Below are 14,019 nucleotides of genomic sequence, written 5' to 3' on the forward strand. Positions count from 1 at the left end.
CTGGTTGTTTCATGTTCTTCTTTGCCAGCATCATAGTCACTCTGCATGCAAGTGATTTGCTACCCTTTTAAAAGGAAAAGGACACATGGATATGTGTGACCCTGACAGCTCAGATATCATGGCTTATTTATGGATGAACCTGACAAAATTTTGAAAAGGTATTAGCTGCTGTCCCTTTCATAGCCCTTTGTGAAGGATTCCTAGTGCTAAGATAGTTGAGCTACCCTGACCCTTGGCTTATTTTTTTATAGATGTATTCGAAGGTTTCCCAAACGTATGCATATAAACAGAAAGACATGATCGTGTTAAAGTTTTTCAATGTAGCTTGAATGCTGTTATGTCCCCCGCCCCATTTATTTGATCACTAAAACAACATACAGAAGTCTTAGAATATCAAACATCTGAATCTATTGTTTCCTGTTTGAAGACCAGAGTTCTGTTGCATTAAAACATAGATTGGTCTACAAAAGACTCAGTCTTAAAGGGATAGTCCACCCTAAAATGAAAATGAAGTCATCATTTACTCACCCTGGTGTTCTCCGCAGTGTGCCCTTTCATGCACCACAAAAAGGAGAATTTGTAAAAAATGTCATCCGTTTGCGCTCGTCCAGACGTCCATATAATGGCAGTTAATAGCGACCAGGATCAAACTTATAAAAAAAGACGCAAAAGTATCACAAAATGATCCCATGACGTATATTCCAAGTGTTCTGGTGGTATACGATAGGGTTTGTTGAAAAACAAACGCAATATAATGTATTAATGACATTCTTGACCTTGGCTGTTGGGCTTCACTCTGTTCTTGAGTTCACTCTGACTTAATTTTCATTTTAGGGTCTACTATACCTTTAAAGGGGTGGTTGAGTATGATTTCACTTTTCTATCTTTAGTTAGTGTGTAATGTTGCTGTTTGAGCATAAACAACATCTGCAAAGTTACAACGCTCAAAATTCAAAGCAAAGGAAGATATTTGCTTTTAAAGAAATCGTTTTTCAAGGACTACAACAAACGGCTGGTAGGGACTACACGACATTCCTCCCGGGTTAGTGACATCACCAACCCTAAAATGTACATAAACCCCGCCCCCGGGAACACGCAGTCCATGTTGAGAAGAGGGAGAGTTGTTGTAGTGAGCACATTTGTGAGTCAGCTCAAACTTTAGCATCTGTCTTAGTCAGTCTGTGTGCATCTCACAACAGTTCCTATACGAGCGATATATAGATAATCATGACAGAATATGCTAATTGAAGATAGTTAATGCCACATCAGCAACATAAATTCATAAACTAACAATTCAGAGATGTCCTGTTGCATTCTACGTGGTCACTTCTTCTTGAGTCTCTCCATCTTTGTCTGACTCCGTTTAAACATAAAAGGCAGAACCGTTTCTGTAATTTTTGTGTCTGGGTGAGGTAATCACAGCTGCTAACACACAAGCTCTTGAAACCCCGACCTCTGTGTCATGTGTCAAAGTCATGTGAGCTGCTGCTGCCTCTGTGTCGGCAGCAGCAGCTCATTTGCATTTAAAGGGCCAGACACAAAACAGTGTGTTTTTGCTAACCCTCAAAAAGTGACAACTTTAACATGTAATATAAAAATATCTGTGGGGTATTTTGAGCTAAAACTTCACACACACACACACACACACACACACACACATACACACACACACACACACACACACACTCTGGGGACATCATATATTTAATTTACATCTTGTGAAAAGGGCATTTTACCACCCCTTTAACATAATGGTTGTTTATGCAACTGGCCCCAGAAGATAAGGAATGGTTTTAAAGGGATTGAAAAAAACATTGTCATTTACTTACCCTCATTTATTGTTACATACCTTCATAAGTTTTGTGAACCAACAGATTCACCAGTCTCAAAAGTGATTTGTTCACAAATCTGATATTCTACTTCTCTCATAAATGCAGCAAGGGTTTCAGTGAATGGTGACTTACATTTTTGTTTCACACACAAGACTACCATTGACTTCAGAAGACTTGAAAAATAGTGCTATGTTTTTTTTTTTTTTTAAGCCTGAAGGTCTGTCCATTTTTAAAAAATTGATAAAAAAGATCATGGAAAACAGATTTACTTGTGTTCCACAGAAGAAAGGAGGTCACATAGGTTTGTAAATGAAGACATGTTCTCAATTTTATTTTCTGTGTTATTCATCTTTCTTGCTTGAATGCAAAAAAAAAAAAAGGAAAGCATGAATTTTTGCTGAGGCACAGTGGGAAACTGGTTACATACAAAAAGTCAGACAAAGTGCAGCGCAAATACAGTATTTTTATTATTTTAACACAAATTTTTAAAAGACTTGAATTTACTCATTCTTGAAGTGTAACATTCTAGAATTGACATAGAAAGTGCTTGCTAATTAATTGAATGAGACGGGGACACATGTAAGCACAGTACCTGTATGGATATGATCCTGAATAGATCAGGATTCCAGCTTATCCAGCATAAGGGACCGCTCAGAGATTCTGGGTTTCATATGTCCTACAGATGATTCAGTGAAACAAGGCAGAGGGACGCTATCATACTCTTCATGTCTCACAACTTTGATAACAGGACTCTCATAGCAATAACACTTACTGCATTAATGTCAACACACTATTTATACTATATACTCTATTATTATAGAAGTAATATTGTATGTGTTTTTAAGTAAAATATCTGTGCAGTGGGGGGCGAAGTGAATAAAAAATGCATTGGCAAACAATAGTTATTTGCAGCACTCAGTGTAAATGGACACTAGCTATCCATCCAAAGTTGCAAAATTAGAATATTGGATAAAACATTTGTAAATAAAGCACTGTTTCCATCCCATGTGTTCAAGAGAACAAAATAGTCACTTCCTGGGAAATTTTCGCAAAGTATCTGTAATAAAAATGGAATTTGCTGTAAATGGGGAAGCCACTGTTGCGCTTTTATCCTACATCACAAATGACTTGAAAAGCCTGATGTTTGTGAACGCAGTCGTGTGAGACACTTCTGGGAGGGAATTAAACCAAATCATTTTGATGACGGACTTTGGCTCAGGCATTTCAGAATAACTAAAACAACATATGACATGCTGTGCATAGAGACTGATCTGCTGGTTTGTCCAGCTATCCAATCACATCCTATGTTGAGGCAAAGTCATGTGAGTTTTTTTTTTCCGCATCAAAGGATAAAGGATATATTCTGTAAATGTGTTTCTATCGTAGTTTTCATGTCTTCATATCAGTTGAAAATGATGTAACTTAATTGAGTGCATCCTTTTTTTTTTTTTTATGCGCATTTGTGGAATTTGTGTGCATCTTGGCATTTCCATCCGGAGGCTTTTTTATGCAATATTCCAAAATTTGCATAAAAATATGTTGATGGAAACATCTACTGTCAATTGTTTGTTTGCTTATTTATTTTTAATTTGCCTTTTGCATTTTATTATAAGACAGGGCAGAGGAGAACTGACAGGGAAGAGTCAGAATTATTTTCTAACTATTATGTAGTAATCGATTGATGCTTTGCATAAGGCTTAACATGTATTGAACCATACACAATTTATTTTCGTAACTTTTCTTGGTTTGGTGTCTGCTGGTGAGGAGATGGACTTGTTCTCATTTAAAGGTGAAGTGTTATTTCTGCTTTAGTGGCACCCAACAGAATTGCATAATTTTTTTTTTTTTTTGTACCGTTGGGCAGTTTACACAATTTCTACTCCAAACTCATGCAGTTGGTTTTACTTGTTCTTCTGGTCGGGATGCTCAAAGTAGAGAATGTTTAATGGTAAATATTGTTGATCTGTGGCACTCTTGTCTTTTGGAGGGAATCATCCTACAAATACTCTTAGTTTGAGCTTAGTTTAACATATTGAGCTTAGATAAAAATATTTATGCAGGGAATCATCCTACAAATACTCTTAGTTTGAGCTTAGTTTAACATATTGAGCTTAGATAAAAATATTTATGCAGTTTAAAATCCATTCTGTAGAATTCTATTACTTTTAGTCTAAAATTAACTGTGAAAATCATCAGATTCTGGGTGGGCCTATTATTTCCAAAAAGTGCTCTTTCAATTAAAGGATGTTTAAAAAAAAAAAAAAAAAAAAAAAACCTTTTAAAATCCTCTGGCCATTTTCATCATTAGTTCTGTAGTGAGAGGATGTCGGAAAATGCTAAATTAAACACTTCCGTTGACTTGGATGAGGTTTGTTCCTCGCACACACTGTGAGTGCTCCACCAAATGGCTATGCCCTGTGCCAGCAGACCTGGAGATGAACTGACAGGAGCAGAACTGGTCCTTTCACATTAGAGCCGGAAATTTTCTCCGGCTCTACTAATCTAAAAGGACAGTCTGTAGGATGTGCTATAGGTTATTTTTTAAATAAGCGTAATAAACACTGCTTCTTTTAGCTTGCAAATGTTAATGTCTTTTTTGCATATCATTTGTCTGCAGCCTATGGCATTAAATAGAGCTGACCGACTGGCCAATGCCAGCAGTTTGAGACCTGATGGTTTGGACGCTCTATTCATTGGATTACTATCTGTTCTGTTAACCCATATGCATAGTGTTACATGCCAGCGCTTTAACCAACCAGATCAGATTTCATTGGTTTCTACTCCGTTCTGGGAGCTGGTAAAAGCTACTTGAAAAGGTGACTTCTTTGTAGATTTACATATACTTACACACCTGTTCTACTATAGAGAACCCATATTGAAAGCTGGTTCAAATGTGCAGTGTTCGGTCAGGTTTGGCATTTGATGCCAAAAGGAAGAACTAAGATAATAGAGTTATCAAAAAGCATTAAATAAAGATTAGATAAATCTTAGTGAGTCTATGAGATGTATTCTTTTTAAGTAGTGTATGTACAGGGGTTGGACAATGAGACTTAAACACTGGCCAATATATTGTCTGAGGTTTCACACCTATATATGCGTGGCCTGGTTGCCAATCTTCACTGATTTTACATTCCATCAAGAACAGAGTGTGAAGGTTGAATTAGCAGAGCAATAGCACAGCTGTATATATTGCAAGAATTCACACAATATAATGGGAGACATCAGAATTCAAAAGAGGACAAATTGTTGCTGCGTGTCTCTCTGGCTCATCTGTGACCAGGTATATCAAAAGCGTTGGTATCCAGGGTAATGTCGGCATACCACCATGAAGGACGAACAACATCCAACAGGAGTAAATGTCGATGCAAGAGGAAGTTGTCTCGAAGGGATTTTCAAGTACTAACCCGGATTGTATCCAAAAAACATAAAACCTTTCATGTTTCCACCAAAACTGTATGTTGGGAACTCCACAGAGTCAATATTCATGGTTGGGCTGCTATAGCCAAACCTTTGGTCATTCGTGCCAATGCCAAATGTCGGTTTCATTGGTGCCAACAGTGGAAATCTGTTGAAGCGTAAGAAGCATAATTGTTCTCTGAGTCCACCTTCAATTAAATGTACATTTATTGTTGTATTCACAATACATATTTCAAAGCAGCTTTACAGAAAATGCATGTCTACACATTACAATTTAAAGGGATCTGTTATCAGAGTAACGTACAGAGTAATGTATTTGAGAAATGTACATATAAAAACCATGCAGTTAACTAACAATGTATTAATTTACGGCAGAAGCAATGAGCTCATTGAAGTAATAATTGTGAACACAATAATTACAATACATAGAAAATTTAGCATTGGTGCATGTTGATTTAGAGTCTGATCTATGAAGTCCTCGCAGGAGTTGGTGCTGTCTCTCTCTTCACAAGTGTTGGGCATCTGAAATCTTCGTGAGATGCTGGATCTAAACTGGAGCTGATGTACTCTTTAGTTACCTCGGGATGGGCATCCTGAGATAAAACAGAAAAGCAAATGGAGAGTAATTATTATAGCTGCTGTTCATAATATTAAGCAAATATAATCATGCGGATTTGATCTAACTGATCTAAAATTTATGAAATGTATTATGTGAATGCTTGTCTAGATTTAAACTGGGAGAGTGATAATTCATCACTCAGTGATGTTTCGGGATGCAATATCATGGCATTTCTTACTGTCCTTGATGGGCGTGTCACTGCCAAGGTGCACCTAATGGTTCAAATATTGTACCCTGAAGAAGGTGCTGTGTATATCTGCAGGATAATGCTCAAAATCCCTCTGGCCACTGTGAAGGACTTGGATCTGTCATTCTCTAAATAAATTGATGCGGTATTGGCTGCAAAATGAGGCCCTACACCATACTAAGTTATTATGTTGTGGTCTTAAACCAGGTGTTTCGTTTTCATTGTGTACACTCTTAGGAAAAATGGTTCTAAACAGTACCAAATTAGGGTTCTTTGACTTGTAACAATAGCAGAACCCTTTTTTATAAGGTTCCATAAAGAACCATGCTTTGAAAGTGCTACAAGTGCTACATATATATATATATATTTATATTTCCATTAATATTACTATTATTTTTTTTATTAATTAATTATTATTATTGTTTTTTTTAGCCCTCTATCTGCCTGGTCTTATATCTTGTTGCCTCTATTTGGGTTTTACATAAAAAAACAGCTTGTTGTGTCAATTAGGAACTTTTCTTTTTTTATTGACATGGCAGATTGTAGCAAAAATGACAGTGCTTTTACAACAGAGGTTAGCTGAATACATTAATAAATAACAATCGACATTGAACACGATATAGCGATAAAACCAAGTTTCAGTGAAATATCTTCACAATTCCCTATGATGTCTTTACGTCCTTTATTATGTGTGTATTCTGAGTAGCAGTTTCTCTCTGCAGATCATCATCAGGTTATGATATGTGACAGCATCTGAAATACACAATTGTGTTTAGAGTTACATTGTGTCTCTTTTTTGATTATGTAAAAAGAATTGTTAATGAAGGCCAAAATTAGCAAAAATGGACAGAATGATGAGCCCTTTACCATGTTAAAAAGAAAAAGGGATATAAAGTCATGGTATAGCGTTAATGTTTTTTGTGACTGGGTATGTTAAGGCATAAAGTCATAATAAAAATAAAATAAATTCCATATCTCTGTTACTTAGTAGAGAAGATGAGTATCCTTAACTGAACAGAGCTGCTCACACTATATGTTCTGTTAAACTAAAAAGAGAAAAATACATAATTGTTAATTTATTGACATTTTAAGAGAGAAATAATTCACCTGTTGAGAGTGCTGACAGTCTGTGTAGTAACTGTAGTTGTATAGCTGAGCTCCAGAAAATCAGTAATAAAGAGGCTTTGACCGTTACAGATTTGAAAAACAAAAAAGCAATAAAGAACCCTAAACTCTAACACAAAGAACCATTTCAGCACAAAGGGTTCTTAATGACGATACAGTACTAAATAGAACTTACTACATGTAAATAACCATCTTTTTTTTTGAGTGTACCCTTACACTAGCGTTCAAAAGTTTAACATCGGTAAGAGATTTGATTGTTTTTCAAATTAGTTTCTTATGCTCACCAAGGTTACAATTAATTAAAAATACAGTAAAAAAGTAATATTATAACTGTTAATATAACTTTCTATTTAATACATTTGAAAATAGAATGTATTCCTGTGATGGCAAAGCTGATTTTTTTTTTTTTAATAGCATTAATTATCCCAGTCATCAGTGTCAAACGATCCTTCAGAAAATTATCTGTTGAAAACAGTTGTGATGCTTAATACTATTGTGTAAACCGTGATGCAGTTGATGGGCACAATTGATATTAAACAAATCAGTCAAATTTGTTCAAACATTCTGCTGGTAGTAGTTAGAAAGTTTTGCACCGAAGATACCTGTTCCTGACAGGGGTTTTTTTATTTTCTTGTCCGCACAAGAATGTGCTGTTGCACTTGACAAGTGCAACAGCACATGTCAAGAGTACGTTCACCCACCAGGCCATGTCTCTGACAAAGTCGATTTGTTTTTGACCTGTGGCCACAGGGTCTCTACCACTTCATCATTTGTATTTAGTCCTGTTCCATCTTTCAAAACTTTATTTTGTTTTGTTTATTTTTTAAGGATCCCATTAGCTGTAAGTCTGTGCAATCAGCTAGTCTTCCTGGGGTCCATTCTAAAAAATTACATTACTACAACAACAACATTTCGATGGCATCACAGTTAAAGGATTAGTTCACTTTAAAAAAAAAACGTTTGCTGATAATTTACTCACCCCCATGTCATCCAAGATGTCCATGTCTTTCTTTTTCAGCCGAAAAGAAATTAAGGTTTTTGATAAAAAACATTTCTCCATATAATGGACTTCAATGGGCCCCAAATGGTTCAAGGTCCAAATGACCGTTTCAGTGCAGCTTCAAAGGGCTTTAAACGATACCAGACGATGAATAAGGGTCTTATCTAGCGAAATGTTCGGTCATTTAAAAAATAAATAAAAAAGTTCGTTTTATAAGCACACATTTTTATTTTTTATTATTTATTTTTGAAATGACCGAACGTTTCGCTAGATAAGACCCTTATTCATCGTCTGGTATCATTTAAAGCCCTTTGAAGCTGCACTGAAACGGTCATTTGGACCTTGAACCGTTTGGGGCCCATTTGAAGTCCATTATATGGAGAAATGTTTTCATCAAAAACCTTAATTTCTTTTCAACTGAAGAAAGAAAGACATGGACATTTTGGATGACATGGGGGTGAGTACATTATCAGCAAAAGTTTTTTTAAAAAGTGAACTAATCCATTAAAACATATACACATTTCATATATTTACTTACATACACAAACACACACTCGTACATGCATACAATCTAATTTCGATTCATAAGACGAAACATAAATACAAATTAATTTACAATTACCTTAATCCAAACATATAAGAACCTACATCAACACATAACACCTTAGACTTTTTAAATGACAGCTTATTACAAAGCTGACGAACTTCAATGGGAATGTTATTCCAGATGACTATAGCTCTATACAGGATGGTTTTCTTCATAAAATTAGTTTTGGGATAAGGGGTCGTTATATGACCGTTATTTGCCTTTCTGGTGTTATGATTATGCACGGAGTTACAATACACTATTTGATTAAACAGAGAAATAGGCATTTTCATTGTCAATGTGTTATATATCATAGTGCTTAAAGTCACTGTTATTATTTGGTTTAAAGTGAGCCATGAAAGAGTAGAATACATCTAGTATCTACTTGTTTTATTTGAGCAGCCCAGAACAAGTCTTGCTGCTTTATTTTGCGCAACCTGAATTTAAGTCCTTTTTAGATGCAGAGGACCACACCTCAGTGCAGTATGACAAGTGACATAATATTAACGACTCTTACTATTTTTAAAGTTACCACAAACTAAACTTTTATAATTAGATAAAGAACCATTATAAAAAAACCCGCTGAGTTCTATGTGAAAGATAACTTTTCATTAGTGCAACAGCAGAAGGAGAGAATCCGTAGCTCTTCAATTTCTCAATTAAAATATGATGGTCTATTACATCAAAAGCGGCACTGAAGTCCAACATGACCACACCAACTAATTCAGAATTATCCATACTTCTAAGCCATCCATCGGTCATCTGTGTGAGAGCTGTACAGGTAGAATGTGCCTTTCTATATGCATGCTGAAACGTAGTCATCAAATTATTATTCTGGAAATAATTACAAATTTGTGTATGAATAATCTTTTCCATAACTTTACTGAGTGCAGGTAGAATACTTATAGGTCTACTGTTAAGCCCATTATAAGATAATTGATTGTCTTTTATCAATGGAATAATATTCCCTTCCTTCCACAGAGATGGATAGATCCCACTCGCTATACACTGATTAAATATATGACACAACGGAGCAGCAATATATTCAGCTGTTTTATTCAATACTAGGCTGTCCAAGTTATCTGTGCCTGGACTACCATGTGTTGGAAGAGACTTTAACAGGGCCCTCACTTCTGCAGTTTGCACACAAAAAACTTTCAAGTTAAAGTTACACATTTTATCAGCCATGATTTAATTTTTGATCAGTTCACACTTCACAGTAATTACAATCTTGTGTTCTAAAACCTTTTCTTAAATTACTAACTTTATTTATAAAATAATTATTAAAATAATCTGCAATATCTTTAGATTCTGTTATGAAACCTCCATCAGACTCTACAAAAGAAGGTGATGCATTTCTATTCCTGCTCATAATTTAATTTAGGATATGCCAAAGCTTTTTGCCATCATGCTTAACTGTCAATTCTACAAGTGAATTGATTCTATAAGTGAAGTTTTGAGTGATTGCAGAGTGAATATTGGTCAGTACAGTCAGTGTTTGATGAAACTGTTTTGTTCTGATCAATATCGAGAGTCAACATGCAGTTGAAATGGTAGCTCTTGTGTAAGTTAACTTTACTCTATCGTTACCTTACAGCTACTGAGGAAGAAGAACATCAGTCTTTCTCCTTGGCTGACAAAGTGACTCTGTACAAAGGTGACATCACCATCCTGGAGGTTGATGCCATAGTGAATGCTGGTGAGTTTGCTGATTCTGATCAATTCTCACAGTTTTAGTACATTAGCAAGGCAATTAGTGCACAATTGTATTTTAGCGTTTGCTTTAGCTGAACGGTTTTCATAGTCTTTGATGTACTTTACATTAGTTGTCCTTGCCTGACCTCTAGTGTCTATAAGTGGTACAGGCATGACTACTGTTTTTTTTTCCTTTTCTTTCTTTTTTGTGCTGATGCATTCTACAGGATGGGATGAGAGATTCCTGCTTATGAATATTTATTTATGTACAGTGTGTGTTTCTCTCCACAGTGGATTTTCCTGTTTATTTTCAGTTTATAACAGTTCTGTAATGATTTGCCGTGAATGTTCTTTCACAGGAACGTTGCGTTTCCTTTTCAGGATGATACAGGAAACCAAGAAACAAACTTGTAAAAATGACTTTTCCTTTTGTTTGCTGGGTTAGATGGTGTTATCTGTCTCTGGCTTGTTAAAGTCTGGTCATATTGCAAAAATCGACTTACTTTGTGCCCATTATTGCCTCTTTAGTAAAAATCTATCAGTTTGTTCTGAATGGAAAGGAGCAGTTTTTTAGTAGATGTTCTGCTGTGGTGAGGGAGCACATAGATGACACTGTCATGGTTTACCTTAATTCATGGAAACCTGGGAAATGGGAAATTTAAGTGCTTCCAGGACTTGCAGAGTATTTAGTATTGTGTGGGAGATTGTCATTAATTAGATGTGTTCACTCAAGATGCTTATCTCAGCATCAGTCATTGAGAGGAATGGTTTAACATTCCCGTCACTGAGAGTGATTGGAAATAGTGTTGTGGTTAATGTCTGAAACCGCTGTCTGTTTGACAAGAGCATCTGTGAAATGTTTTGTTTTGTTTTGCTAGACCATTGAATCTTTAACAACAAATTACATTCAGCTGTATTGTGATCTGCCTATAACATGTACAAACATGTGTTTGTGAATGATTGAGTTTTTTTGTTTCAGTGTAGTTCAGGCATTATGCAGCCTAATTGAAGTAATGATGCCTGTGAGCTTTGGGATATTTAGACCAATCTAAACCTTCTGTTGAGTTTATTGCTGTTCTGGGACCAGAGGAACCTTGTACACTAGTAGATTCGTTATCACTGGAGCTTGTCTGAGTTTTACCTCTCCTTTATGTTTGTATTGATACTCTTATCCTATATTTCTACAGTTTTCATAGTGTGATGTAGGACTATAGGCTGATATAGCTAAATATGAACCTGTTTTTTAATAAGCGATAATATTAATTGTATGCTTAATGTGACACACACACACACACACACACACACACACACACACACACACACACACACACACATATTAAGGCTGTCAAAAGATTAATTGCATCCAAAATAAAAGTTTGTGTTTGCATAATATATGTGTGTGTACTGTGTATAATTATTATTATGTATAAATACACACACATTCATGTATATATTTAATAAATATTTGCATTTATATACACTGTATATACATTTATATAATTTATATTATATATAAATATTTAACGTATAAATAACCAATTTTTCTTAAATATATACATGATTGTGTGTGTTTTTATATATATATAAATAATTATACACAGTACACACACATATATTATGCAAACACAAACTTTTATTTTGGATGTGATTAATCATGATTAATCTTTTGACAGCCCTAATATATATATATATATATATATATATATATATATATATATATATATATATATATGTATATGTATGTTTTATTTACTATCTGAGACTTTGCAATAATTAGTGTTGCATTATGTTGTGAACATTCATAGAAATTCCTGACAAATAATTAAGTATTTTAGGTGTTTGGAACAAAGGGCTATTGTTTTCAGAGGTCTGGGACAGAATCGTGGACCCAGTGGGAAGGCTTTACCTCAGAGGATCTTTGAGTTTGAATCCTAAAAAAGACCCTAAAATAGTTTTCGTGGTTGTCCCTTGAACAACGGCTTTTGTATAGCCTATAAGACAACTTTCCCCTCTTAAACTTTCCGCAAGGTTGCAGTAAGGTCAGTCAGAAAAGAAAACAGAAAATGAGAGAAAAAGCTGAGTGGGATGCTTGTCTAATCTCGTGGTCTGACGCAATTATACCGATGTGAAATCTGCAACAGTAAGCAAAATGAATCATGCGTTCAGTTGCACTGTGGTTGAGCTTCTCTCTGTCCTTATTTCAAGTTTTTTTGCGCATTCTTCACATCAGTGGTTGCATAAAATGCAAAATTGTTTTGTAGTGTTTGTGGCATTGAAAGTAATTGGTTTAAAGGGGTCATGACATGGGTTTTTTTATTTTATTATTATGTTCCCTTAGGTGCAAATATAGTATTACTATTGTTTTTTTTACAAAAAACTTTTAAAATGTAGTGATTTATGACCTTTTCCCACCCTGTTTCTCATCCTCTGATTCAAACAGCCTGTTTTGGGGGGGTTTCCCCTTTAAGAGTTCAGTGTTAACGCCCACTGTTATGATTGGCTAACGTCCGTGCCTATGCATCAATTATTAACGCCCCCAGCCAGAACATTTGCGTATTCAGCGTATTTAAAAAGTAGTTTAAAGTTTTAAACACATTACTTACAGTTTGCGTCGTCGTTGTTGAGCCCAGAAAAGTCGGCAAGGACTTATCTTTGAGCAACAGTTTTCTGGCAAAGCCAGCATCATTTTGGGATTTGTTCTCAAAACGGTCATCCTTCAAATGTATCTACAAACGCTTAAACTAACACTGCCGTGACTGAGACGTCCGCAAAAAATAAAGTGCATCCATTTTTCCCTGACGACTGGATCTTTCGCAGCGTATTCAAAGATGTTGTTTGTCCACAGCCAGGAACAGCACATCTGCGGCATCCATTTCCCTATACACAGACCCACTCGCGCTGTCCGTCGACTGAACACTTGTGAGGCGCGCGGCGCGCGGGCGCGACAACGATACGAAATGAGCGTAGTTGCCTTGCGCTTAAAGCGTAGTTGTCTTGTTCTGGAGGCGGTCATATGCAAACGCTGGTACGTCACTTCGTACCGTGACGTCACTTCTTACCATGAATCCAGAACGAGCTGTATTTAGAGCTTGATTAAATAAATGATTCGTTTATAATGGGGAGGACGTCTTAAGCTATGAAACTTGCAGGACGTTTTAATGGTACAAAGACCTCTTATATACTAAAAGATCAAGGGAAATTTGGTTTCTCATGTCATGACCCCTTTAAAGGCTTCAGAGTATGAGGGAGACGACTTATCATGCAGACGGGTGGCTGTTCATCCATCAAAGGCCAGTGGCTCAGGCCAGGAAAGTAATCGCATTATTGCAACCATGCTTTGAAATGATTCTTAAAGCCCCATTTGCTCCAGTGTTTTTGAGTTTAGATTCCTGGAATGATGTTTCCATCTCAAAGCTATAATACGATGATAAGAACAACCAGAAAGAATCTGTGTGATTGCTTGGAATTGTCTTTTTTGTTTTGTTTCCAGCACCTGAATACAGCATTGTGCTCTTGAGAGAAAAACAGTTGCTGGGGTGTTTTTCTTTTTTTCTTCTT

The 14,019-nt window shown here is 35.8% G+C and overlaps 1 protein-coding gene across 1 annotated transcript in view; it reads left to right on the forward strand.

Annotated features, from left to right (window-relative positions):
- Positions 1-14,019, forward strand: part of macrod2 (mono-ADP ribosylhydrolase 2) — a 531,158-nt gene that overhangs the window by 3,145 nt on the left and 513,994 nt on the right. Inside the window, exon 3 of the mRNA XM_079635368.1 lies at positions 10,364-10,465. Within this exon, the coding sequence (XP_079491494.1) occupies positions 10,364-10,465 (102 nt within the window). The remainder of the gene's footprint in view (positions 1-10,363; positions 10,466-14,019) is intronic.

The sequence above is a fragment of the Phoxinus phoxinus genome (assembly GCF_949152265.1).
Source record: "Phoxinus phoxinus genome assembly, chromosome: 14".
Lineage (NCBI taxonomy): Eukaryota > Metazoa > Chordata > Actinopteri > Cypriniformes > Leuciscidae > Phoxinus > Phoxinus phoxinus.